Source organism: Athene cunicularia (genome assembly GCF_003259725.1).
Source record: "Athene cunicularia isolate RWA chromosome 7 unlocalized genomic scaffold, athCun1 chr7_part1, whole genome shotgun sequence".
In the NCBI taxonomy this organism is placed as follows: Eukaryota; Metazoa; Chordata; class Aves; order Strigiformes; family Strigidae; genus Athene; species Athene cunicularia.
Window position 1 is genome coordinate 22,604,126 of NW_020799107.1, and position 23,210 is coordinate 22,627,335.

Sequence of the window (23,210 nt, forward strand, 5' to 3'; positions counted from 1 at the left end):
TTAGCTGCTTCCCCCCCCTTTCAAGATATAGTAGATTTACACCAGCAAAGTATTAATAGCTTTGGTAAATACAAACATTATAGTCAGCTTTAACATACAATCAGCAGTAAGCTTTGAATGCTCTGTATTCTCTATTCTTGTCATAGCAATGCTGCAATTCAAATAGACTTTAATAGAATGTATCAGATACTTTCTGCCATACATAGAGTTTGAAACAACAGAAGAACAGTGGGAAGGCAAGAGGATATGCTGAAAGATCAGCACGTATAAAGATTTCTACTTTAATTTACTGTGTTTCTTTCTGACATGGGTCGGAATACAATTTTTTTGCAGGAAGGATAGATATAGTCAGCAAAATTCTTGTTCTGCTGAATTCAGTGGGATTTTATCCCAACGACACAGGGAACAGTCATGTAGAATAAGGATTCCTTATTTCCACTCACTGACAATATCACCATCTTGAACTAGAGAAGTACTTCTACTACTACAAACATTTCATTTTTTTGTAATATGGTTGGAATTTTTACTCACGATATGTGTTTTTCTTTGGTATTGTTAGCTTCCTTTATTAACTACCTAAATTTCCAGGCATCAGATGTGTGTTCATTGCTTATCCAGGGGTTCTTTAGTCTTCTGACTTATAAGAACTGCTGCTGTGAAGGTTCTGCATTTTCTAAATACACAAAGCTTTCTCATGTGAAGAACTGAGAGATCTTAGAAAATGCAATAAACATCTCTTAATACATTTAAAGTGAATACCCTTTTGCTGTGTATTTACCAGCATTTTTTGATGGGACTTGCACATGCAAGGTATTCAGACACCTCATATAATTCAAAGAAAATTGTTGTCAGCAGTTACCTTCAACAAATACACTTTGATTTCTCCAAACAGCAATATCTATTTTGTTTGATGAAAAACTACTCTCCATCTCTATTGGCATCTAATTGCCTTCTCCTACCATGTATCTTTTTACTGATTTACGTCTTGTCTCAGTGTTTCCTGTATTCTGTGAGGAATCCTCACAGGCTGTAGCTAGTGGTGCTATCCTACTTATCCTGCAGCTAAAAATGTTTCAGCACCTTGTCTGCATTCTGTGCTGAAAGGGAACAGTCCTTTTCGGTTTTCTGTCCTGGTGTTCCCCCAATGACCCCTAGATTTGATTTAACAGAAAAATCAATGTTGATGTTCTGATAGTCTCCCAAAGTTATTTGGTCCTGTTGTTCTAAAAAAGATAAAAATACATATATAGTTACTTTGACTAGTGGCTGATTAAATCCTCTGCAGGACTGCATTAATGTTCAATGGCACACTGGACCTCAGGAAAACCTGGAATGATAGAAGCCAAGCCCCAGAAAAAAATGCGTACCAGTAATGGGTGGCCAGATACACATTTGGGGCTCACTTTTGGACAGAATTACTCTGCTGAGCTGTAATGCTGCTCCAGGGGCTGACATTGGCAAGCAGTCAGCATTGTGCAGGGCAGGACTGTACAGGCATGCTCCAAAAATGCAAAGAAATTGAGTTCCAGATGCTAAAGCAGAATGGTAGAATATTGAATCTGTGAAGACTGTTTTCAAAGCCAAACAAGAAGAGATGGTTTAAAAGGAGATTAATTTCCCTTTGCAAACAAAGATTCTTTTCAGTGAGAGAATTTGAAAACTCCATGAACCCACAATTAAAGCTTACCAATGTAATAAGAAATACTAACTTTTGTCATATCCTATATCGTTAAAAAATGTCTTGTATTCCTACAAGATCTTTTTTATCTTCTCTTTTCCAGCTCCAGTAAATATTGGTCATTTTGATGCACAGCTTTCCTTTACATCATTGAGAAATTACTTATATTTCTAAATGTGGACCTGTGGCTTTCTATGCAAAGTGTGATTCAACAAGCTTTCACAGGGCATTAAGGCATCAGGAATCTTCATACTGTTCCCTTGTTTAGTGCACACTGGAGATTTATAGCACTAAATTTAACTAACTACAGAGCTTGCAGTGCTAGTTTAGATCTGTTTTCTGAAAATGTGGCATATGTGATCAGTCTCAGGTCAGCTTTCTCAGGTTTGATAAAATTTGACACAGGATTGTCAATCCAAAGCTAAACTTTTTTTGAAAATTGGTTCTTGGCTGGCAGAGAGGGACAGAGTATCTTCACTGATAAAAATAGATAAATAAATACATAAATAAATGGCCAATCCTTTGCCATAGGGGAGTGATCCAGTGGTGATCCAGATAGTGATCCAGATGGGAGCCTGGGGATTGCAAGCAAGAATAGCAGTCATGGTTGGGTAGATGGGGCACCAGAGAGTCGCAGGACAACAGGCCACAGCAGTAGAGGGACCCGGGATAAAAGTATGTGGGGAAAAAAAGAATCTGTTTCCTTAATTCTCCTATTCAGGAAGCAAATTGTAAAAATCATTTAATCATCAGTGATGAAAAGCTATGGCTGCCAGCTGAGATGTCTCGGTGTTGTACATCATGTTTGTTTAAGCACAGCATGTTGCTTGCAGAAGGATGTGTTGCTAATTAGTCCTAAAAGTTATAGGAAGTTTATAATATACTCTCTTTATAGCTAAACTGAATGAATCAAGACAGTAGAGTTATTGTATGAGTAAAAAATAGCAGGATGAGGACATGAGAGTCTGCCAGTCATCAAATGTCATGAGCTTTCTTCATTACAAAGCAAAATTTGTCCTGGAAAAAAAAATAGACAGAAAATCTCTACAAACCAACTCTTCCTTCTGTTCAGCGTGCTTGAGTCATTTCTAAATACACAAAGTCCTAAAACCCAAATGAACACTGTAAAAAAAAATAAACTAACTGAAACCATAGCTCTTGCTGGAGTCACTGCTCTGCAAATATTCAAAGTGGCTCATTACCGATAGGGAAGCTGTTGCTGTACGCTTGGACTGTTTGTCAGCTTAGATGAATAGGGAAAATGGGATAAAGAGATTTAACTAAGCTACTAAGAAGGAATATAGTCAAAGACCAGTAGTTGCATTCAGTTCAGATTTAGGGAAAGCAATGACTCAAAGCCTGGTGTTGACTGAACTGAGAAGAACTGGCTGAGCTCCACTAACTCATACACCACCAGAAAATCTGGCCCTTATGTTCCAATGTGGACAGTTAGCCTGTCTCAAGTCCTCCTCATAATTAAAAAACTCACGCACCCCCCAAAAGAGACACTATTTCAGGTTCTCCTGTGTATCAGGTATGACACAGTTGTCTAATTATAAGCAGAAGGCTCAAGTTGCAAAAAATAGAATTTCATGACTGCGGAGAGAGACAGGAATTTACTCCCCATGTTCCTCATGCCTTCCTTTAAAGTCAATTTTCTTTAACAACCAGGCTAACCTCACATGGTTTTGAATATATAACAGGGAACAAAAGGCTGGTAGCCCTCTATAGGTCCTGCTAGAACTGGAGGAATGGTTCATGGTGTTTCCATGTCTTGTGTGGGAGATGCAGCAGAGCTCAAATCACCACATTTATCCTCTCCTCAGAGGAAATATTTACATTTTTACTGAACTGGATGGTCAGGGGTCTTCAGTTTTACAAATTCAACCTTACAGCTAAGATTAGTGAATTTCTCCAACACTTGTCCCAGAAAAATAAAACCATATTCTTTTCCAAAAGTAGTAAAAAGATTAAGATAGTAATGCATCTTAGAAATAAAAAGTCATGTAGATAATACCAAAATATTTGAACTCTGATAGTGCTGGGGTTTAGGCATTTTATATTGCACTAGCCACAGAATACAATGTGGTTGTGCAATGGTATGTTATAAAAAATATCTTAAGCATTTAGTAAATTTGGCACAATTTTGATATTTTTGGTTAAAATGCAAAGAAGCAGGGATTTAAGATTCAAAATCATAGGTATCAGGATTCTAAGAATAAACCAGAGTCCATCCCCTTCAAGTACTGAGAAAAGACTGCGATTGTGATTGAAAGACAAAAATATCCCATTTCTTCACTTGGGTCCTCAGAGTCTTTTCTTGTTCAGATCTGTATTCTCTTACAGCATATTTGTGGCCAGTGTCAGTAATGGATACTGGAATCCAGAAGCTTTCCAAGCTTTGGTGCCAGGAAGTGAGCACAAGTGATCAGCAACAATGTCTTGAAAGCACAGCTGTAGGTGACTTTATATGTATGTACACACATATATAGATCAAAACATAGGAAAAAATACATAAAGTTGAGCAGAGCTCATCAGTATCTTATTTGTTATAGTGTATTTCTCCCCCTCTATTTTCAGTAGTCCAGTGCACCACTGCAGCTGGGGGTGAGCAGGTGAAAAGAACAATTATCCTATTTGCAGAGATAACTGTGGGCTTCAGTTAGGAAGACAACTTACTGGGTTAAAGAAACTCATCACTGTCGATCTTAGGCAAGGAATAAGATGTTTTCATGTGACCCACCATGACTAATCTATTTATTTGTTAAAAATAAAGCACTGATGGTTGGTGTAATTCTCTTAGCTAGCACAATGCAAAGGATATAGAGAGTCCATACAGAGGGAGACATCCATACAAGCCAGTGGGATGCAGATGAACAAACTTCTTTACAGTGGCAGTCTTATGGTTGCATTTGTAAAACATTCGTTGGTATCTGCACCAGAACTGAATTTGTCTCCCTGCAAAAATCCAAAATCCTGCTGGCTAGCATTCAAGAGAATTTTCCAATGCAAAATAAATAAATAAATACTCAGGCAAAAATATCTTACATGAAAAAAAATCTAGCTGAGTTCCATTTACTCAGAAGTCCTGCTCAAACCAAGATGTTCTATTTTTTAACATCTACCTATTTATGCATGCGTGCAGGGAGCTTACTAATTGGAATTGTATTTGTAAGTCTACTGACTATTGTATGCTACATTGTAAATTCCAACATTTTGCAGTTCTCAAGCTGCCATGCAGAGCAAGTTAGAAATAAGTCCTTCATTCTTACATTTCCCATGTTTTCCAACAGTTTATTTCTTTGAAGTGTCTTTGATTTATATATATATATAAAATTCAAAAAAATTAACAAAAAATCCCAATCTAAATCCCCCAAAAAACAAAACAAAGTCCCCTGTGCTAATAAAATTGCACATTTAAGGGGAGGGGGGAGTTAGCTGTGCTACAAAGCTATTTTTATTTCAGCTACATCAGTTTTATCTAGTTTAATGTTTGTTCTGTAACCATTTGAAATTCAGTTTCAGGTAGTTCTGTATCATATCAGCATAGGACGCATCATTAATTCTAAGAGGATATTTTCCATTGGCATCTGCTATTTTCACCAAATGTCAAGGCTTGACATTTGCTATCTTTATCTGGTTTTGGTGTATCACTCATACTGAGATTTTGTTTCTTCTTATCTGATATTGATTTCAACTGTAACCAGCTGTGTTGCTAATAAATTTCAACAGGCAAGTACCCAGCATTTAGTTCTTCACCAGGAGAGAAAAGAAACAACCCAGTGACAAAAAAAGTAAAGAGGTACTTTTCAGTTTAGGATGCTTGCCTGTATCCTCATATTATCCATCTCTTAGCACTTCTGTTGATGTAGCATTTCTGATTGATTCCCTTGGAGAAGCCTCCATGGAAATCCTTGCCCCTCAGATGAAATATTCCTTTTTGCTCTCATCCACTGCTTCCTGGAGAGCTGGGTCATTTTTCAAAGCAGCATCTGCGCTTTCGGCAAACTCAGTTCCTTTTGCCTCGTTGGTGTGGTAGGTGCCCTTATGCCTGTACATGTACCGGACCATCACCACCAGTAGGCAAATGAGAACAAATACCACTGCAGCAATCACACCTAGAGGAAAGAGACCAGTTAAACAGTCAGGATCAAAATATGAGCAGTATCTTACAGGCAGACAACACAACTTGAATTACTTGATAGGGAAAAGCCCATGTATCATAGGATGCTCACATGTTGCAGTGTCCATTGTCAGAACAGTCTGACACTGCAAAAACCAATATGGGACATAGATACTGCAGGAATGCAGGTCAAATTCTCACTGTCTATCTTTCAAATCCATCATTTGATTTAGTTGAACTCATTGGAGTTAAAAGTTCATTACAGAATGAGGAGAACTAGAGAACATAAAGGAAAACCAATAGGTTTCTTTCACCCTTCCGGTAACAGATACCCAGGGGAGTTTGCAGGCAACCTGACTGCCTCCGTAAGTGTACTCAGTTACAGGAGAAGTACAGGGCAGTGAGTATTTCTTAGGAGACATTCAACAAATAACAGGAGCTGTGTGACTGCAGTTCTGCTCTGTATTTGCAAGCTGCCATTTCATGCTGTGCTCTAATTAAGAAAGTCTGATTGTAATGAATGTGGAAGTGACACATGGGAGAAGGAAGGGACTCTGGGTAGATCTTTCCTGTCTACTGGACTAAGGCTAATTACTATCAATGTGTTGACTAGACAAAAATTTCCACAGGTAACCCCAATGTGCATAGGACTAAACGATGAACAGAAGCACTCCTAGTGAAGGAAAGCAAATTCAGGTTCCAGGAGTGGTTGTGCAGAGAACAGTGGGTGTCCTTGTTTCCCAGAGCCCTTTCTTCTTTTCCTTCTCTATTCTGAAATGTAGTTCATAAAAGAGAGGCAACCCCCTGGTTGTTTTTAAAAAATGACAAGCTGTATCCCCTTCATCCCAGATCAAATTGTTCAGTTAAGAATCCTGAAAACAAATTAAGTATTGTGAAGTTTATTCAATAAGTGTAGTATTTATTTTTGTTAACATTTTCTTGCATATAGCTGGGATGTGCTTATAAAGACTTCAGCTGTGATTCTGTACAAGTACATGATACTGAGCTGATTCTATATTCACATGACTCCATGACGATAAAAAGCACCAGAACAGGACATTCCTAGGAAAATCCATATCTGGAGTGTGAAGCTGCTGTGAAGATGCAATATGTAGGAATTTGTCTGACCCATTGTAGGCATCTACAGGACAGGAGGGTCCATATGAGTTACTCCCCTTGGGCTTCCTCTACTGTCAGTGGAAGGGGTGTGTGTGTGTGTAAATTCCTCTTCTAGAACTGAATTCCTACATTTGGTCAGATTAATTGCTCCCTGGAAATGCCTACTATTCTGGAGACGATGAGGGGTATGTAGACAGTAAATCTCTTCTGTCCCCTGTGTTCAAGATATGTGGCAGGAGTGGGTATCTCCAAAGCTTTAGATTTATCAGCATCACTAAACTGATCAGAGATACTCCATTGGCATGAAAATGGGGGAATGTACAGAATGGAAACACAACCCTCATTTTAGCAAAGGGAGAAAAGAAGACCTGGGGAACATCAGTCAGTCTCATCTCTGTGCCCAGCAAGATCATGGAGCAGATCCTCCTGGAACTATGCTAGGGCACAGGGGAAATTGGTGACAGCCAACATGCCTTCACTAAAGGCAAATTGTGCCTGAGAAATTTGGTGGCCTTCTACAACAGTGTTACAGTATTGGTGCTTAAGGGAAGAGCAACTGATGTCATCTACCTGGCCTTGTGCAAAGCTTTTCACACTGTCCCGCGTAACATCCTTGTCTCTAAATTGGAGAGACATGGATTTGACAGATGGACCACTCGGTGGATAAGGAATTGGCTGGATGGTCTCACTCAAAGAGTTGCACTCAACAGCTTGATGTCCAAGTGGAGACCAGTGATGAGTGGCGTTCCTCAGGGGTCAGTGTTGGGACTAGTGATGTTTCACATCTTTGTTGGTGACACTGACAATGGGATTGAGTGCAAGTTTGACCATGACACCAAGCTGTGTGGTGTGGTTGACACGCTGGAGGGAAGGGAAGCCATCCAGAGAGACCTTGACAGGCTTGAGAGGCTTGTTTGCATGTGCAAACCTCATGAAGTTCAACAAGTCCAAGTGCAAGGTCCTGCACATGGCTTGAGACAATCCCAAGACCAAATTCAGGCTGGGCAGTGAGTGGATTGAGAGCGGCCCTGAGGAGAAGGACTTGGGGGTATTAATGGATGGAAAACTGACTATGAGCCAGCAATGTGCGATCACAGCCCAGAAACCCAACTGTGTCCTGGGCTGCATCAAGAGAAGTGTGGCCAGCAGGTCGAGGGAGGGGATTCTCCCCCTCTACTCCACTCTCGTGAGACCCCACCGGGAGCACTGTGCTCAGCTTTGGGGCCTCCAGCATCAGAAGAACATGGACATGCTTGAGTGAGTCTAGAGGAGGGCTATGAAGGTGAAAAGGGAGCTGGAGCACCTCCCTTATGAGGACAGGTTGAAAGAGTTGGGGTTGTTCAGCCTAGAGAAGAGAAGGCTCTTGGGGACACCTTCTAGTGGCCTTCCAGCACTTAAAGGGGGCCTACAAGAAAGGAGGGGGACTATTTACAATGGCATGTGGTGATAGAACAATGGGTAATGGCTTTAAAATGAAAGAGGGTAGATATACATTAGATATAAGGAAGAAGTTCTTGGTTGTGAGGGTGGTGAGGCACTGAAATAGGTTGCCCAGAGAAGCTGTGGCTGCCCCCTCCCTGGCAGTGTTCAAGGCCAGGCTGGATGGGACTTTGAGCAGCCTGATCTAATGGAACGTGTCCCTGTCCATGGCAGGGGGGATGGAACTAGATGATCTTTAATGTCCTTTCCAATCCAAACCATTCTATGATTCTATGAGTATTAGCATTGTAAATAAAAATGATAACTCTCTCTTAAAAAATATGCCTGCAATGTTATCCTGCAGATTTTATGGTGCCTGGTTTTGGAAAGTGAAGTTACTGCTCACAGAAATGAGAATGCTTATAGAAAGAATTTCAGGTTTACAATAATATCATAGTTGCAGTGGGGGCTTCATCAATTTTTAGGACCTCACTGGTATCCCTTGACACAAGAGGCTTTAATAGGCTTTGGATGTAGCACAATATTAATAAGCCTAAGGGACTAAGTACAAATCAATTTACCTGCTACTTGTTCATAGAAAGCTGAAATTAAAGTTACAGGAGATGGGACCTGAGGGAAATATAGCAGAACCTCACCAATTTGCACTAATGATTGGTATACCCCCTTGTGAATGACTGAAATTAGTGTGTTAGCATGGAAATGAACAAACACAATAAAAATAAAAAGACAGGTTCTTTCTGTGAACATAGCTTTGCTCATTTATTCTGACAACTGTATTTAGTTTAAATGCATGAGAGAGCTTTAATGGAATGCCGGGAAATGCACCGTGGTATATTCTGTGAAAGTAAAGGGTCAGCTGGTATGAGCTAGCATGACTCAAATCAAAGGTGCTACACTGGTTCTGTATTAAATGAAAATCTTGGCCCAGTGAATAATGAAGAATATCAGAGGTTGACATTGCTGCTGGACTGTTAGGTATTTTGTCCTAAAATGAGGAATGGATGGGGGTGGTACTGTTCACTATATGGTTTATGCTCGTTATCTCATCTTGTTATCTTGCCAATAGCCCCTCTGGGAGCAGATTTCCCACTGGCCTAATTAACTCTAATTGTGCCGCTCCTGTTGTCTTGTCAGCAAAGTGGGGTTTTGCAAAATGCAAGAAATCAACCAACCTGCTGTTTTAATTCTAATGGTGCTGCTGAGTACGGTCTGCTACTTACCTCCAATAACAGCCACATCTGCTCCAGCTGTGGGGCTCTCGATGTCTCCATCTATAAATAGATTAGAACATACCAAAGTTAATTAAAGAAAAAGGAATTGGATCATATGTAACAGCAGTAACTGTACTGGTGGTGGTGTATTATTTTAACCTCTGAAACTCAGAACTTAAACAAGATACCTTGTTAGCAAAAGACATTTATGAAACTTCTCATTAGAGTTAGCTGTACTGTAACAGTTTTCTGTCACCATAACACTGTAAAATAAATAGCTAGCACATTATGCAAACTATCATGGCCCTCAGGGAAACACCTACTGTTTATTATGAGCACTTACCTGTAACATCCTCCAGTGAATGATTAAATTAAGAGCATTTAGGTACTGTGATTACTCTCAGAAAGGTGGTTTTGGGGAAAAAATATTGGTGCCTATTTATGTTCCCATTTATGGATCTTCAGAGTATGGTCTGGATCTTGATTTGATGCAAATTAATCTGGCTCTATTGATTTCAATTAGTATTTATTTATCTGTAGCATCCTGTTTTTAATCTTAGCCTTTGTTTTCTTTTAAACCTACATTTGGAATCAAGGCAAGCCTGTTATATGAGTGGTATAAAACATAGTCCCCACCTAAGAGTAAGTATGAATTCAGTGCTGATAAATCAAAATAAAAAAAAAAAAAAAAAAAAGAAGTAACTTTACAATTTAAATGCAAAAGAGAAGTACCTGACCATGTCTTTTTAAGAAGTAAGAAATTGGTCTGAAAAGTTGTAAGCTGTTAGACTTCGAATTACATTTTGATCTTAATTATAACACTAAGAATATCCGAAACAACTAATGAATAGCCAGTATTTTAAAGGGCAGAGGAAAAAATATCCTAAAAAATGCTGAGGATTTATCTCTCATTATTATTTGATATAGAAATTAAGTGAAAGTAAATTCATATAGACAAGCATTTCTTCACTAGTTTCCCCTTGGCTGATCAGAGTACAATTCTGATCTTATTTTCTGTTCCTTATTTCATAGTATTGGTATCAACCCTTTTAGTCCTGAATTATGTGAATGACTGAGAAGGTGATGAACTCCTGGAGTTCTTCCATGTAGGTTTATGAAGGAAACTCATTTCTTTGTTTATTATTATACTATTTATACAATTCTATATATTGGTTTCTGAACAAGGCAAATAATAACTTTATGCAAGGTATTTTTTTATTTCCCTTTGGTAAATACAGTGGATAGAAAACTTCTCTGGAAAAGGTAAAAATACTAGTTCTAAATCCTTCTACAAATTCAACAGTGGCACTATGACTGATATCTGGCTCTCCTTTTGCTAAATATGTGATATATGATGCAAACATAAGACACTATCAGCAGCTTTCTCTTTACTCATGTCCGGTCTTTTATATCAAATTGCAATAAACTGAGAAGAACTGAGATTCAAAGGAGCCCCTTCTTCCCAAACATGGGAGATCTTTTTTCTAGAAAGTAGGAATACTTCCCTCTACCCCAGAGATCCTTCCTACATTTTTTTCCAGCTATACACTGATGGAAAGATTGAACACGCCTTGTGTAATTTAAAAACTCTAATTATGTCTACGTCCATTCAAAACCCGTGTGCCTCAGAAGAGATTAATTGCTTCAAGGTCAAACTGTTCTGTATTTCTTTATACACCAAATATATGCTGCATGGCAAAAAAGCAGGCTCCTCTACAGCAATCAAATACTTGAAGGTGTGAATTCTAAAGTGCTTCCCTAGCCACACAGCTTGCTTCCAAACATTAATTCCAGATCAAATCATTATCCCTTTAATTATAAAAAGGTATGTGAGTAACTCTCCGCTCTTTCCTATCGTTCCCAGGTGCCTCTCAGATTCAGATAACAAGCAGGTGCCTTATCTCTAGTACTTGCCACCACAGTGCTTTTTGATAATGGATTACAGTAGCATCACTTTGCAGAAAAGTTTCCATTTCCATACTGCACTTTCTAAGTTTTCAGAAGAATGCTGGACCCATATTAAGCTATCATGTAGTTGGCACTGATCTATCGGTTAAGATAACGATGCTGTGCTATTTAGCAACCAGCTAACACCATGATGTGGCTTCACTCACCAGTTTCCATTTTACTGCAAGCATGAGAGTGACTTCTTTGTGTGTCAACTTCTGACCACAGAATGGCCTTGCTGTTCTCCCACATGGTCTTTTGCTGCATCATCCAGAGTGTCAGGACATTGCAGCTACCACCATGTATTGGGTTTGTGTAGCAAGGTTTTGGTAGCAGGGTGGCTACAGAGGAGGCTTCTTTGAGAGGCTGCTAGAAGCTTCCCCTATGTCTGACAGAGCCAATGTCAGCTGGCTCTAAGATGGATCCACTGCTGGCCAAGGCTGAGCCCATCAGCGACGGTGGTAGCACTCTTGGAAAACATGTTTAAGAAGGGGGAAGAAACCCACCTGTGCAACACAAATGCAGCCAGAAAGAGTGAGAATATGTATGAGAGACAACTCTGCAGACACCAAGGGCAGTGAAGAAGGAGGGGGAGAAGATGCTTCAGGCACCAGAGCAGAGGTTCCCCTGCAGCCCCTGGTGCAGCCCGTGGTGAGCCAGGCTGTGCCCTGCACCCATGGAGGTCCATGGCAGAGCAGATCTCCACCTGCAGCCGGGGGAGGACTCCACACCAGAGCAGGTGATGCCCAAAGGGGCTGTGACCCTGTGGGAAGCCCACGCTGGAGCAGGCTCCTGGAGGAACTGTGACCCTGTGGGGGACCCACACTGGAGCAGTCTGTTCCTAAAGGGCCTACTTCTTCCCCCACCACTGGTGCAGGGGGACAGGGTGGACAACAGGTGCCCACCAAAGCTTTTCCCCCTTCTTAAATATGTTATCCTAGAGGTGCTACCACCATTGATGATGGGCTCAGCCTTGGCCAGTGGTGAGTCTCTCTTGGAGCTGGCTGACATTGGTTCTGTGCGACACAGGGCAAGCTTCTAACAGCTTCTTACAGAAGCTCCCCTGTAGTTCCCCTGCTACCAAAACCTTGCAACACAAAACCAATACACACTAATGACCAGAAGTTTCCAGGGTCTGTTCTCAGATCAATTTTATAGCAATGATAATGGAGGGGAGAAAGGGAACCTCAATGCCTGTCTCAGCCTCTGAAATATCACTTTATCCAAAAATAGCTATGTGATTCATGGCAGTATCATGATATTGCTAGGCAGGGGGAGAAGCTATCATTGTCATTCAAGATTCAAGCAGTATCACCCTTCATGAAATATGACTGAGGAAATTTCAAGGCGTCTGCTCATGAAATGAGGCTGTGTTCCCAGAGCAGGGGTGAGACAACAGCCACTTTTCAGACAGGAATCCATGCTTGGCCAGGAAACTCAACATGGTCTCTCCAAACTTCAGCTCAGTCTACGTGAGAAATACACTGCATTACTGTAGGACTGAATCTTTATTTTCTGAGACACAAAAGACATCCAACATACTGCAAGAATTTTCAGCTGAACGATGGCTGTAGGCTTTGGCCTTCTTGCACCTTCTTTATTCTGCTCTTTTTTTGTGTGCAGAGCACTCAGAAGTCTGTTTCAGTAACTGCTGTTGCACCTGTTTTGGTTATTTTCCTTTGTTTCAAGGACATCTTCTGTGTTATCTGCCGCTAAATTGTCCTTACAAAACTTCCTCTCATTGTTACACTGGCCCTTGTCCATAGCTACAATCCAATCCCTGAAGTGTCTAGACTGTTGTTATTTAGTGCCATTGGTTACCATGACACACAGAAATCAAAAGACTGTGGGAAAACTTGTTTTTCGTAAAATCTCTGGCCATCAGAATGGGTTGACTAAATCAAGAACAGAACAAACAAATCAAATTGCTTGTTATTGGAAAGTATGTTTCTAAAATCCAGAATGAAGGGAAAGAAATGACTTTGTACCATGACCTGAAATTCATCAAATTCCAGTTCTGCCCATAAACTTACAGATAAGGAATTTTGCAATAGAACGACAATTGCTACTTGTGTCAGTCTCATCCATCAAATAATGCTGAGGAGGCAGAAGCCTCTGAAAGCCTGGGGTATATTCCTGGCTTAAATACTGCAAGCAGATCTCTGGCTTTACACTTCAAAGGTGAAAAGCCAGTACAACTAACTTTTATGTTCATGTAGCCAGTGGTGAGTTTTTTCTGCTAAATTTGTCAGGAAATTTGTCAGGAAATTTTGTAAACCATCTCCTCCAGGTGTGATTTTCTAATAAAACTTGACTTTTATTAATTGTGATAGTTTTTTCTAGTTTAAACTGATCCCATTCCATTTCGGCTGAGCATTTTTTTGAAGGAAGCTGGTCCATCAGTGAAAATGTTCTTTAAATTACAAATCTAAGCCATGAAAAGACGTAAGTCACTTCTGGCTCAAAAAACTATGACACTGGCTTTAAAATAATTTGAAACTTCTTTTATTTGCCCTTTCTTTCATACCTGAGCTTTACTCAAGTCTTACTTTCCAGGCCTTTTCTACAACACCAAAGACAAAATGAACTTTGTAGAGGTTTTGGCCTGATTTTGTAACACCAGGAAACATATCTTTAAGGATAACACGAAGTATTATGATAATTCTGATAAAAATGCAAGACCTATCAGTGAGCTACTTTAGAAGAATAACCATGTTAAGACATCCAAAGTGACAAACCATTCAACTTACATGGTGATGGGAAGGGGTATATTTGTTCCCAGAATACCTTCTCCCATCCAGCATAGAAAGCACACATTTTAGATCCTGCTACTTGCAGAAAACAATACCTGTGCTTCTGTGCATACAATGTGCTTCTGTGGCTCCTGTCAGTGACGCATGGGATAAATTTACAGAGGTTCAAGCTTTCTAATTTTTCAGGCATCGTTTTTGCCCGCTAAAGGAATTTCCAGAAAAAATCTAGTATTTGCACCCTTAGTGGTTTTGCGGTCAGCGTGGTAGTAGCAATTTAAGTACCTACATGTTTGCTTGTTATGGATTTACACATGGAAAAGGCATGAAAGGAAAACTGGACCTGCAAAAGGATCCCCATTTGGCACATTTGATATGAATGCATGGGAATCATCCTACAGGACACATCTAACCCACTGGTGCAAACTACCAAATCTCTGCTGTGTCAACCACAACAGAAATTTGATGGGATAACGCAGACCTTACCCCAAACTTCTCAGTGTCTCTCTCATTTACTAAGGTAATGCTCCAAACTAAAGCTGGGCAAGTGTTTACTGCTAAGCAGTGCTGAATATAGAAAGAAAAGCCCAAGATTACAGCTCATGTTGTCACAGTTTCCTTGCAGCTGTGGGTGATACTGCTGTTTTGGAGTGGGCGAGTCAAGCTGAGTGAGTATATAGATATCTATGTGTGATAAGCAGCTTTTACAACACATTTTTCAAAGCCATTCAACACCAGTCAGGCAGCACTGCTCCTGCCTTTCAGGATTTTCCTATCCACGTGCTTGTGCTTTCGATTCTTAGCAACCTAAGCCATCTCTTATCATGATGCTCCATTGCTGCCTGCTTGTGGTTACAATCTCAGATGAAGTCTTGGCTGCTAAATTACACTCAAATAGGTCTCTAAGTGCTTTCTTGGGCAACCCATTTTCTCTCTTGATGTGCCTATTCATTGCATAAGAAGTGCTTGAAATTCATTCAATCCCTGTGAATGACGAGCTGAGCTCCTTAGGGCAGTCATTTCCTTCTTACAGCTTTCCTAGGTGTGCAGACTAGGAATCACACTGTAAGATTTCATCTTTAATCAGCTCACCTAACCACCTTATGAAAAACACTGCTGCTAGTGGGACTTTTCCAGGTGAGGGACAATCCAACTTCATCTCAGTATATTCACCGATGTGCTTTGTAGAACCACCCCAAATATTGACTGTTGTTGTAGGAAGTGCTGTGTAAGCCTTCTGTAGCCTGAAATGTGTCTTTAGAATTCAACTATTAAGTGTTTAATGGTTTTGTCTTAAATATTGGTACTATCTGTGCACTTTCAGTAAACAAGGGAGATGTTCAAACTGAGTAACACCCAGTTCATGCTTCAGGTCAGATATAAATGGAATTTAGGGAAGGATTTTGCCACTATATTGATCGTTCTTTCATACATTCATACATTTGAAGGAAAGTTTTAAGTATAACTGGCGACTAATGAAATACAGTTTACTCAGTCATACTGAGTCTAGTAAATTATTGTCTATTTTGGGGGTTGTATCAATTGACCTAGCACAACATACGATACCAATTTTGACTTATTTTTTTAAAAAAGTTGGAATTTTAAAGGAAGACTGTCTTATCATGTAAAGAATTTAGGTGGGGTTTCAGAAAGATTAATCACTATCTAACTACTTCCACTGAAGATGACAGAAAGGTATTTGACTGGGTTCAGTAAAACATTATAAAATTCTGAAAGTATTGAGGAATAAACAGAATGTACTAGGAAGCTTTTGCAACTGGTAAAAACATTTGTTATAACTTTTGTATTTTTAATTTTTTGAAATATAATGTAGTTAAAAATGTATTTATTACAACTGTTCCTTTCCCAGGGGATCTTATTGTTCTTTGTATGCACTTCTGAAGTCATCATTCCTCTTGAGTGTAAAAGCAGGTCTGAATGTGTCCCTGTTGTCATCACTGATGCAAGACATTTCTTACCACACATTTAGTATGGAAGAACTAATGAAGGCTTAACATCTCCATTGTTTATGCAATGGTGGTATGTCCTCCTTGCCCTTTGGTTTATGTTTGTGCCTTGCCAACACACTGCATTCATGAGAAAATCATTAATCTATTAACCTTAGCACACTGATTTAATTTACAAGCTATAGTTAGAACTGGTTCACTGCAGCTGCATGTGTAAAAATGAGTTGAACCAACTTCTAAAAACTTCATGTTAAAAAGATATTAACTGCTTGAGCTGCTCTCTGGCCTGTATTATATCAGAGGCATTGCACTAAGGCCTTTCTGGATTAAAAAGAAGTTATTACCTATTTTAATATTTGCCAGTAAGCATGCAGTGCCCTGCCAGAGCTGGCATCTCTTATCCCAAAGGGTCATCAGCCTGAACCCATCAATTTGACACATTGCACTGAAAAACCCATCACCATCTCCCATTAGATAATGAAACACATCAAGGCTGTTCTTTCAAAATTAAGGAGCAGTTTCTCATCTGTCAATCTGGACAAGAGACAGAATAATTTGGCTTCCATTTATACACTAAATTATTATAAGGACAATAATGGTGACATACAACAACCACCACATAATCTTTAGGGTAAATAAATGGACTATGCTTCAAATGTAAGGTAAATCATGCAGACTAAAAATATTTACAAAATTAAAATGCACCAGGGCCAATCCTCTTGTTATCCTAGCTAACAAGTACTTTAGCTATCAAGTAATTAATTCTGAGAAGACAAAATCCAGTCTCATTCAATTAAAATAAAAGTCTGTTCAAGACTTTTTACACATTCTAAAATAGTTAGGTTAAAAAGGCATTATCAAATTAGTTTAATTATATTAAGATTGCCACATAATTTTAACAGTTCTCATTTGATTCTGGTATACAGTGTCAGCAAAATATTTTTGTACCATTCTAGAATGTTATAAACTAAGAAGGAGAAAATATGTTTTCCAATGTTTGAGGAAGTAATGGCTTCACTCACATAGTTTCTCCTTCTATTGTGAAGCTGAATTGTGCTTTGCCTTGGGGAAAATCAGAGATGGAGAGATACATTAAAAATCAGCTTGTCAAAAAATAATCATGTGGTATCCCTTAATGATAAGAGGGACAAGGAGAAAATGTTCATGAAATTTGGGAAAATATTTTAGGTAAATACTAAGGATCTTTTTAAACTGAACAGACATTCTATATTAAAAAAAAAAAAAAGAGATGATAAGAAAATAATGTTTTAAAGGGTTATATAATCTGAAAAACCACAGATTTTTTAGTTAAATCAAACTTTTATGTTTATCCCCCAAAAGAGCTGACATCCCTCTCAATTCCCGTTCCTGTTTGAACCACATACTCTTTTTTTAATTTGCACTTAGTAGACACATACATTAAAGTACTTTGACTCCTTAGCTCAGGGTAGCTGACAGCAGCCACCAGTTCTGATGGCAATTAAGTAAAGTGAATCCAGTAAGAACATTAAAATGGCATTTCCCCCTTAGAAGTTGTATGAATTTTACAACCTGAAAGCTCCCATACAGCACAGTACTTGAGAGCTTATTTTAGGCCCATGTCCTCTCTGATAACAGATATTTAATGTGTCCTGAGTATTCACACTGATGTGTATATACAGAATAAAATGGACAGAGACATTCATATGGATATATCTGCTTCTTATAGCATCAGGAAGGATAATAAGGTTTCAGGGTCAGCAGAAGAAAACCAGAGCAGAGGAGAAGTTAGAGAGAGGAGCTCCTTCCCTGGCACTGGAGTTCCTTTGCAAGCAGGCAATGAAGCTCACAAAAGGATGTTGTAGAAATCTTGATTTTAGGGATGGGATGTAGCAAGCCACCAAGGTCCACTCAGTGGTGGTCTTGCTGCTCATGTATAGTGGACAGGTTTTGCTGTGCTCCTATAGGAAAGCTGCTTGATGTCTGAAGATCAAACACTTTTTCTTTTATTTTCATGCCAAGGGTGCATGAAGTGTGTGGACCTGGAAGAAGGTCTAGTCTTTTTCAAAAAATGCTGCATGTGGCACCTTCCAAGTTGCGCCTTGTTTTGTCTGTCTCATGTTTATAGTCATATCACTAAAAAGTTCCTTACTTTTCCATGGAATTATGCTAATCTAACCAGGCCATCATTTACATTTTTCCTCCACAACCACCAAAGTTGGTTCGTGCTCCAAATGTACAACATGTTGTTGGGGAAGATAAATTGACCTGGTATTGCTTCATTAAAGAAGAAGTGATGGTATGAATAAATCCATAGGGTCCAGTCTATGATCAGGACGTTTTCCTGCATGTGTTTTCCTCCCTGCTTCCCCTTCTTCATCAGAGTACTCCTTTTGAGGGCTTTTTAATCAGGAAGGTTTTGAAAGAAACACTAAATATCCAGTGAAATTTCTGTCTGACTTTCCTCCAAAGTCAACAATTTCAAGCTCTAGTCATTTTTTGTTGAAATAAAATGGGAACAAAACAGTAATTTGCATATTCACTGAGATCAAAGCTGAATGGAAAGGAGTCACTGGATTCACTGATTAACCATTGCAAATGTTGGAAATGATCATAGGTAATCAAAGAAGCTGACTATGGACATAGTGAAATGCCATCTGACCACCTGCAACAGATACTTAACTTGTAATTCTTGAGAAACAGTGCATGAAAGAAGAACACCTCACTGACCTGAACTTTGCATGTTAGAAACATTAGCATAAAAATTTGAGCCAGAACCTTTCAGTGGAAAGTCAGAGGCCAAGAGGTCTTAGAGGACATGATAATTCCTTCCCAGCACTTGTGTAAATGGTTATATGATGCTGTAAGACAATTTAACTACTAAACTGCTTGTAATTATTTACCAAGACGTGCTTTTAATTTGTACCTAACAGGTCTACCAGCCTCCGTCCTGACTTTCAGACCTTTTGACCATGTCATCAGAGGATATGGTGATCTCTGTGTTTCTTAATGTTGCTGTGCTTGATTTTATGACCTTAACTTCTTAAGTTTGGGTTTTAGTTTACATTTGAAACATACCCTTTTTATGGATGCAGCACTATTCAAGACAAACATTAGTTAAAATTAGTCCCCCTAACTAAGACAGACTGAACTGTTTGTTAGTATTTGAAATATTTCCACTGAATATATTCAGCAGCATTTTTGCATGGATTTTCTCTGTTCCTGATGTGTGCCTGACTGTCCTTGTAACCTTTACAACTTTTGACTCCATTATTCAATCCCAACTGTTTTTAAAGGAAGAACAGGCAAAGATAAGCACTTCGCCACAATTTTCATGAAAAGTGTAGGCTGGTGAGAAAAGGGAGACTAAGGTAGTCCAACAGTGAAGGAGACGCAGCAAGGACTCAAAAATTTTAAGCTCTGCTTAGCAGCAGTTGGTTCTCCAGTCACCACGTGCTTTCCAACCATCATGCCCGTAGATCCAGAGGACCTGAAGCAAGGTGCTTCCCCTCCTGCAGGGAGCTGCTCTGGGAGGGAGCCAGTGTATGCTGCAGGTGGGATTTAGGGGCCAGAGACACAAATCCCAAAGCAGGAGTGTTTCAGTGGCTCTATTGCTGGCAGAAAACTTGTTTTAATGAACACTTATGTGTAAGGAAAGAAACATGGCCATTACTCTATTAAGGCTGATAAATGTCTGTTTCTCATTTTCAGATGAAAAAGCTTGACCTTGTGCTTAAATTACAGGTGATATGATCAAATTACAGGTGATGTCATCTAGAAATCTCTTGGAACCTAGCAAAAATCAAAAGTTATGCACAAAGATATTATCCTGATGATTCAAAGAATGCAGTGCCAGGCTATTATCCTTAGAAATGTATAATCATTTTCCCAGCATGGGCAAGTTTCTTTTATGTCTCATTCCCACCACCAATATTTTGTAGCAAAGCAAAAAGGTGACAATTCTTGGAAACAGGAGCTCTCTGTGCTCCATCCCCTAGCTTATTTGATATGAATTGTATTCAGCTACATCCAGCTCATACACCAGTGCTTGCCTAAGGCACCATCTACTAAGCATTCCAAGTGGAAATGTCAGGATGCTTAGCATATGCTCTTCAGGGACACAGAGATCTTTCCTGGAGCACTGATGAGGTTAATATTATTAATGGAGATATCTCTAGAAGAAACAATCTTCCAAATGCTTTAAATATTGAGCATATTAAACAAAGAAAATAAAACATATTGAAACACCTTAGAAACTTGCAAGGCAAATAGTAGCTCAGGGCAACAACATTTCTCATTTTCCAAGGAATCTGCAATGAATATGCAGATTTCTTTTGCATATCTGCTCCATTTAAAAAGACAAAGACCATTTTATTATCTGAAAAGCGTTTACGTATCCGTCCAAGCTGTCTGAATCAAGTTGAGTAATTTTAGCAAAACTTCTTTACCATCTATCATTCATCTGAGCAATTCTAGACAGATTGCGCAAAAAATGTTAAAAAGAGAGGGGAAAAAAAGAAAAAAAGTCTTGCTTGTCTATTATTTTTGGACAGTTGTCTGGCATTATTTGACAAATAGCATATTGAATGCATTAAGAGAGCTGAACATGAAAAAGCCTCCACTGCAGCCATATACTGAATGTTTTTCAGTGCCGGATTTATATTGTTGTGAGATTCATTAACAGCTCATTACTAATGTTCCTCTCTCCTAGTGAAACATGAATGCTAAGTACCATGTATGTGGAGAGCTAATATCCAACCTGGCAAGACATTTGACCACTGGAAAGGAATTTGTATGATCTAAATTTTCTCCACAGGTGCTGCAGAGGGGACACTAGTTGGCAGTTGGCCTAGGTGATTGTTGTAGGTCCCTTCCAACTGGAACGTTCTATTCTATTCTATTCTATTCTATTCTATTCTATTCTATTCTATTCTATTCTATTCTATTCTATTCTATTCCATCCCATTCCATCCCATCCCATTCCATCCCATTCCATTCCATTCCATTCCATTCCATTCCATTCCATTCCATTCCATTCCATTCCATTCCATTCCATTCCATTGACATGCCTTCTTTCAAGAAGATCCATTCAGCTTCAACTGAGGTATGATGAACCCTGGGGCATAAGATGGGAATTTGTCTTCCTGTCAACCAAGCAGCAAACCTGGAAGACTACATTAGATTAGAAACCTAGCTTTCTGGAGTCTATATTTAGGGAAAATAAATCCCAACCATTACTGTTAGGAATGCTTAACCATCCCTTTCCAAAGCCTTTTTTTGCAGAGCTTTCAACATGCACTGGTCAGAAAGACTAGATCTCTCTTACAGGTTCTTAAATAATGTCTTACACTCTGCTTTTGCCTGTAAAGTTGAAGTCATGTTTATGGAAGCAATCTTATTGTGCCAAAACCTGGTGCTATTACATTCCTAACTAGAAAAGAATTCCATTTAGTTTAGTCTCCTGATAAGGAGTCCTTTTGGGGTTACTGCTCACTTGAATGGCTCTCTGTAGACAAATGTTGACTTTCACACAACTTGGAGAATGATAATAATTTCTGAGGCTTCTGCTTCTCTTTCAAATGTGGTTGAAACAGTGGATCCAAAAGTTCTTGATGGGAAGTGACAGATGGATGAACAGATGATTAAGCAGACAGATAGACAGCAGGAACACATAAGACTCATTTCATTAGGAAACTGGACTGAAACAGAAGTAGCAGTGGGTACTCGGATAATATTAATATTTTGGTCACCAATTTAAAAAATGCCATGTTTTTGCAACCATTTCAAGGCTTGTAGAAGATGTCCTTAGTGGTTTAAACAGCAAAGGAAAAACCAAAGGGACATTGCTGAAATTTTTTTCAGCTTAATTTTTTGTCAGAATGCTATATTTTTATAGTTTGGACTATATTTTAAACCTTTAAAGCCAGATTTGGCTTGGACAGCCCTGGCAATTTCAATAGAGGATTAATGTGTGTCATTAAGCAAAGAAATACGGCTTAGTACTTTTCAATAGCAACAAATGCTTGCTATGGCACTTCTCTGATCAACATATTTTTGACTTACTATAAAGCCTTTGGTCTGCTCCTTTCCTGAAGGTATGAAATATACATGCAGGAAAGCTGAGAGTGAATTCTTGTGATTTGAGCTGGTTGCTACATTCCAGCAGAAAAGGGCATTCTCGTTCCTAACCCTTTTCCTTTCAAGCTGACCCAGCAGAAAACCAGCCCACCAAAAGGAGAGGTGGTGGGTATTTACTTACTGGCAAAGTGATCATGTAGCCTGGCTGTCTGTCGATCTGTTAACTGGGTGGGGTTTGCTAGGTGCAGAGAGAGAGGGCAAAAAGCAGGAATGCTCTTTTGGGCAGGTGGAGTACATTACAAATCTGCACTCAGAAAAAAACAAGTCCCCCAAAAGAGAAGCATAAGGAGAAAAACATCTGGATAAAGCTGGAGATTTCCTTGCTAGATTGCTCTGAATAGAACAGAACACTCAAGATTTTTACAGCCATGTCACTTCTTTGAAATACATTAGCTCTAGAAGGCCATGGAAAAAGTTGAGCTTGGTATTCCCTGTGTAAGAATATATTGGAATGCACTAAGACCCTTCTCTCAGCTGTCAAAATAGGGACCCTAGTGCAGAGCTGTTACTCTACCTCCCTCCCTGCCTGGAGGGATGCTGCTCTTTCACAGCTGAATCAGCAACAGTCACGCACTGCAGCTGAGCAGCAGAAGTCACTGTTGTCCCATTTAGACTTGTATCAAAGCAGGGCACTATTCCAATACACAAAGTGAAATACCAAATGGTATACATACAAGGTGGGATTTGCAAAAGCTCATTCTGTTAAACTGCTTCTGCTCCCTTTGAAGTTGGTGACAGATCTCCCACGCATTCCAACTGCTCAGTTGGGCCAATGGTGAAAGCTTTTAAAAAATCTATTTTATGAATATTAGAAACATGATAGAACCAAGGATTCATCATCAAGATCATCATATGTAG

At 39.3% G+C, this 23,210-nt stretch overlaps 1 protein-coding gene across 1 annotated transcript in view; it reads right to left on the reverse strand.

Annotated features, from left to right (window-relative positions):
• Positions 1 to 8: 8 nt before the first annotated feature.
• Positions 9 to 23,210, reverse strand: part of GYPC (glycophorin C (Gerbich blood group)) — a 37,726-nt gene continuing 14,524 nt past the window's right edge. The window contains exons 2-3 of the mRNA XM_026852934.1: positions 9,581 to 9,631; positions 9 to 5,796 (exon numbers count right to left, since the gene is read on the reverse strand). Coding sequence (XP_026708735.1) covers positions 5,600 to 5,796; positions 9,581 to 9,631 — 248 coding nt within the window. The 3' untranslated portion in view covers positions 9 to 5,599. The remainder of the gene's footprint in view (positions 5,797 to 9,580; positions 9,632 to 23,210) is intronic.